This window comes from Oryzias latipes, chromosome 8 (assembly GCF_053564925.1).
Source record: "Oryzias latipes strain Hd-rR chromosome 8, Olatipes_Hd-rR_3.1".
NCBI classification, from domain to species: Eukaryota; Metazoa; Chordata; class Actinopteri; order Beloniformes; family Adrianichthyidae; genus Oryzias; species Oryzias latipes.
Window position 1 is genome coordinate 3,076,036 of NC_136244.1, and position 5,629 is coordinate 3,081,664.

Genomic DNA, 5,629 nt, shown 5'->3' on the forward strand with positions numbered 1-5,629 from the left:
GTTTGGCTGCTGTGGTTCTTGAGATGAACAGGTCCACCAAATGTGGTTAACGTTAATACACAACAACTTATTTTCTTTTAGACCAACTTCTTACATTTTGTCTGTGTGTTTGCATGCATGTGTGTATCTAGATGTGTTTTTGCATGCGTGAGTTTTTATGTGTGCCTTTACACTTTATATCTGTGTTTGAATAAAACAATTTCCATCTGTGCTGTAGCATGCAAGTGTCTGAATCTGTGTTTTTATTCTTGTTTTTTTATGCATGTGTGCATCATTGACTGTATATGAGGACTGGACTGAGTGACCCCTCCCCCCTGGCGTTCCAAACAGGAAGTACCTGCAGAATCCCAGAGACGTCTACGGAGAAATAAACAGCTGTTACGTAGTCATTCTATGGGTCAGAACAACCATTCTGGCTCTGTTACCTTTTTCTAAGATCTTCTTGACATTCTTTTTTTTTAATATATATATTTTATTGCAAATTATTGAAGTTATAAACTGGCCAATCAGATGTCTCAATGAAAGTAGGCGGAGCTTGCTGACCCCCAAACGTCCAACATTCAAAATGATTGACAGATTCTTCTAAGCGTGCTTTCAGGTGGTATGGCCTTCCAACAAGCTTACTCCCTATTGACCAGAGTAGTTGGCATAGAAACCTCGACTCAGACCAATCGCTGCTTATTGACGTTGTCTGGTTCCAATATGGCGGCGTCCGTATCCTGAATAAACGGCGTCTGAATTGACTTCATTTGGTTGGAGCTGGAAGTGAACCATTTTCTATTAATGACGTCACGCTCACTCAGTAAAGTTTTCATATATAGTCAAAGGTTTGTTTGCATCCATTATGCCTGTCTTTGTGTTGTTACGCATAAGTGTTTGTGTTTTAGCCTGCATGTGCGCATACATGTGTGCGTGCATGCGTGCCTATACTTGCATGTATGCCTGATTCTGCGTTTGCATGTTTTCATGTGTTTGTGTATGCGTTTGTGTTCATGCGTGTCTTTACATTTGCGTTAGCATGTGTGTTTTGTCTGTTTCCATGCGTGTGCTTTGCTTGCTTGTGTTTTTATGTGTGTGCATGGTTATGTATGTGTGTTTTTCATGCGTGTCTTAACATCTATGCTGTTTTCAGAGGTTTGTTTACGTGACATGTTGTGTTTACAGTTATTTGCAAAAGTTAAATTGCTTTCATTTAGTTTGGACTTTTATTGCAATAAAATAAAAAATGTTAATTATAGCAAAAGCCAAAATGCATAAAATAACCAACCCGCAGGCTTCCTGTCATTTTTAATACACGCTTTGCAGAAAGTACCTGAATAAATTGTTCAGTATCCGTTTATTACTTGTGTGTGGAGAAATGTTGCCTTATAGTATCGTTTTCTTTACAATATCGTAAACAGCTCTATACGTTTGCTGCCATTTTTTGATTTTTATTTCAAAGCACTCGCTGTTGATTTGAGCCTTAAAAATCAACCTGGATTTTGACAAGACAATTGGAAAAAAAATCACAAAAACACTTTTTATCCATTATTATGTCAATTTTCTTTCTAATTTAACTTTTTCAGATTTTGGTAAAAGTATTTTCTCCCTGGATTCACTCACGTTCTCACTGGAAAATATCTTTTTACACAACTTTTATGTTTTTCTGTTTAACTTTTTTAATTAAATAGTTTCCAATCTGAAACAAAAATAACCAAACAAACAGCATCTTGGACTTGACAACTATGAACACAACATTGGAAATGTCAATGTCAATGTTTTGACCCATGTGGTCATGATGTCTGTGAACGCCTCAGGGCTCCCGCCACAGACCGTGTTTAACAATCTCAGCTTATTTGTCCTTTTCTCCACAAAGACGCCTCCTTTGTTGTTTTTACAGACGACCAGACGTTTATCCTTAGGACGACCAACCTGTGGGGGGGGGCTCAGCTGCCTTTTTTTGAAGAGGTCTTCAGCCTGACGTCACTCTGAAGTTAATGGCTCCATTCGTTCAGAATTGGTCCCACACCATCACAGTTCCTCCACTGTGTTTGATCCATCATATTACACCATATGTGGATGATGTGGACTTGATGATGTGGAAGTTTTTGAATTTACATTTGACTCCAAAAGTTAGTGCTCAATTTTTAGATTTACTATACGATTAACAGAAAAAAATCACGAAAGAAATTGAATTAACCATAACTTTTTAAGAATTCTGTCCTTTCCAACAGCCGAGCAAACAGATGAGAGCTAAAGGCCTTTTGTGTTAGACAGACTTTACTGTCACAATGGTGTCTTTCTTTGGATACACAAGGGGGTTTATTCATATAAACCCCCTTGTGTAATTAACTATATTTTTATGTGCATTTCTAAGTATTTAAATAGTCTAAGAAAGTAAAAAAAAAGTGGGTAAAAGAGTTGGAGAAGGATTAAAGAAACACAAAGGAGGGAGTAGGATCACAAACAAGAAGGCAACAAGTTGCTGGAGGTTTATCAGAATCCTCCCATACGTATGCAGACATGCATCTGACCAAACACATGTTCAGTATTAAACATTTCTGCACACGTGTAAATGTCCTGTCTGCACAAGGGTGAGGGTTGTGAGGTTCTAATGTGGACCACGTGTCTTTTCAGTACTTTGAATCGTCATATGTTTTAAAAACCTGGTTTAAGTCGTAGAAATCCATATTCAAGAATGTCTTATTTTGAAAATGCCAACTTTCTGGCCGAATTCTAAAAGGTTTGTGGGGTTCTATTGTTTTATTCACAGTCTTTGATTACTTTGGTTAGTGCCTGCTTAAATACATTTGTGTTAGCATGTTCATATGAATGATTGAATCGATAACTAAAGCATTCAAGCTTTTTATTTCACATTCAAAAATGGAAAATAAAGTTTCTGTTTCTTCAAAGAATATATAAATGTGTTAACACAGAACAAAAAGGTGGGATTTATTTGGTTTTCGGGCTTTTCTTGTGGCAAAAACTCAGTGTCTCCCAATAAGAACTTGAAAGCTTAACATCATGGGTCACTGAACTGCATTTTGGGTAGATTTGGGGGAATCAAACCTTATCTGTTTTTTAACCAATTAGCTCTCAGCGTAGAGAGGAACAGACAGCTCTTCATGTGTGTGACATTTCACATACGTGTGACCAAAAGAAGATTTTATTCATGAACAACATCACATCATCACTGCGTGTTATGACCAGACTGGAGCTTCGGAAAAAGCTGATTCTCCAGAAGCAACCCAACGTGTCTTACAATGACAACTCCCAGAGCCTAAAATTCAAAATTCTAGCAAACACACAGTTTCAATGTGAGCAAATGACAGTAACAACATGCAGAGGCTTAGGATTTACAGTGATTCAGTTCATGTCAAACATCTCTGCCGGCCTCCATCCTGATGAACAACGCTGGACCAAATGGAAGGATTTTTCTGACGTGGAGCTCTGAAGAGGGTTTTTGAGGCGTTTGTTTGGTTTATCTTCAGTAGGAGTCAGAGTTCCACTCATCCTCCACGCCTGAGTAAGACAAAGCACAGCGTTAATTCATTTAAGGAGGCGCTGACAATTTTATCAATATCAATGACGTGTTACCTCCTCCTGAACTCCTTCTGCCCATCAGTCCAACAAACATTTCCCCTTTGTTGTTATTATTATTATTTCCTGATAAAGCAAAGAATACAAAATGTCTTTTTTTAAGATAACAAGGAGGTATGGATAACAAAAAATACCAAGAAGAATATCTCACTTTTCCTGCCCAGTCTCACCGGCAGACGAGCACCTGAGGCAGAGACAACAGAATAAAATCTGCAGAGTATCGAGTTCCTTGACTGTTTTGTAACCGTGAAGAACAGTTTAAACACAGAACCGTGAGCTCTGCATAAAGAACAGGTTCACTTTGTTGGTGGATTTACCTGAACTTCTTCCCATCAGCCCGTGGAACTGCTGAGATTTGGAGCGCTTGATCAGATCTGCCAGCCGGAGGGTCACTCCTCTTTCTATGGGGTAACCCTAAACACACACACACACACACACACACACACACACACACACACACACACACACACACACACACACACACACATGGCAGACATGTAAACAGGCATCCCTCCTTGCTGCTGTGCTGTCCGTGGTGCTGAAACCGAAAGGCTTTGCTCTTAAAAACAAACATTAAAACATCTGGAGCAGATTCCAGCCCATCTCAGTATCATTCCTCACTCGGATCCCTTCATCACCACTCTGGGCATCTGGAACCAACTCTACTTATGTTACTTTTTTCCATTTAAGACTGTTTTCAGTGCTGTTCAGCTGCCTAATTAAGTCAATTCATCAAGCAGATTTGCCTCTATGCAGACCCCAGCGCCTGTATAGGAAGGGGGGGGGGGGGGGTATCTGGATGCTGCACTTGAAACTCATCTCTGAACATGAAGCACTACAGGCGCTGTTTGTGCCAAGCAGGTTTATTAGAGCAGGAAGCAGAAAAGAAAGGAGCTGAGGATGAAGAAGCCTGATGTCTTCATCACCAACAGAAAAACACACTTTGGTGAGAATTGGGTTTAATTATGAAGCCATTTGATGATGAAAGGCTTTTTTTTTAATTTAGTGGGTCTTATATCTGCACACGATGCAGCACACTATCACTTAAAGAGTTTCAATAGATCATTTATGCATAAACAAACACAAAATCAACGTTACAAACGGACTTTATGACCTTTCGGAATTTATGGCAAAAATTAACTGGACTGGCGGACCTTTCAAAGTAAAAGGTTTGCGCTACAATATAGGAAAAGAGTTTATAAAAAAAACGGGGGAAATATTTTTTTGACAAAATCAATTAAAAAAATTATTAGTTTGCGCGGATTAATACCTTTTTCTCCTCATGTTTCTGTTTTTTTGTCTGATTTCGTTTCTCGAAAAACGACAATTTTGTTTTGTTCTTCTGATGAAAAAAAAAAGATTTCTGGACTCAGCTCTGCGTCGCTCGCAAACTCCCTCACCTGTTCGGAGAAACCGAAATCTGATTCATTCTGCAGTTTGGTCAGAATTTTTTTACTTTGTTCTTTCTGTCTGCACTGACAAAAGCAGCTCCAGATGATAAAAGAAGAGAAAACAGATCATTTTCTTTTCCTGTTGCATGTTTCATCTAAAGTCCTGTTTACCTGCCAGGTGGGCTCCGTCCACAGGTCCCCGTCGTCCTCGCTGGAAAACGGAGAGCCGAGCGCGCAGACGATGTGCGCAAACGCAACCAGCAGCAGCAGCAGCGCAAACTTGACGGGCTCCATGATCAGATCAGCAGTGAAAGCCTCCGAGGTGTGGGTGCATGCAGGGGCAGCTCAAAAGAAAAGGAAAAGACGAAACTTGTGACTTTTATTGACTTTGCTCCTGCAGTGAGGCTCCCTCCTGGCGCTTATAAACTCCTCCTGCAGCTCCTCCTCTTCTCCCTTCAGCCCTCCATGAATCTCCTGATGAGACCAGGTTTTTTCATTCTCTCTCTCTCTTTCTCTCTCTGACTCATGACAGAAAGTAAATCTGTCAAACTGTGAAGGAGAGGTGCGTTTGCTGACATGATGGAGGCGACTCCACTTCACTGTCTCTGCACTGGTGCTGTTTGACTTTCAAGTTTTGCCTCCAAACTTTGCAGCAGAAG

General features: G+C 40.0%; 1 protein-coding gene across 1 annotated transcript; it reads right to left on the reverse strand.

The window, feature by feature from the left end:
• Positions 1-3,123: 3,123 nt before the first annotated feature.
• Positions 3,124-5,381, reverse strand: LOC110015528 (uncharacterized). The gene is made up of 5 exons (XM_020705530.3): positions 5,142-5,381; positions 3,897-3,993; positions 3,731-3,763; positions 3,577-3,645; positions 3,124-3,501 (listed from the first exon to the last, which is right to left on the reverse strand). Exons 1-5 carry the CDS (start codon positions 5,262-5,264, stop codon positions 3,467-3,469), a joined length of 357 nt encoding a protein of 118 aa, XP_020561189.1. The 5' UTR covers positions 5,265-5,381; the 3' UTR covers positions 3,124-3,466.
• Between the last annotated feature and the right edge of the window lie 248 nt (positions 5,382-5,629).

Bases quoted from the DNA above. Each gene is read 5' to 3' on its own strand.
- LOC110015528 (XM_020705530.3), bottom strand. From the start codon at position 5,264: ATGGAGCCCGTCAAGTTTGCGCTGCTGCTGCTGCTGGTTGCGTTTGCG. The intron at 3,764-3,896 runs GTAAATCCACCA...TCTCTGCCTCAG, and splicing joins GCTGATGGGAAGAAGTTCAG to GTGCTCGTCTGCCGGTGAGA. The intron at 3,502-3,576 runs GTAACACGTCAT...TGTCTTACTCAG, and splicing joins CAGAAGGAGTTCAGGAGGAG to GCGTGGAGGATGAGTGGAAC.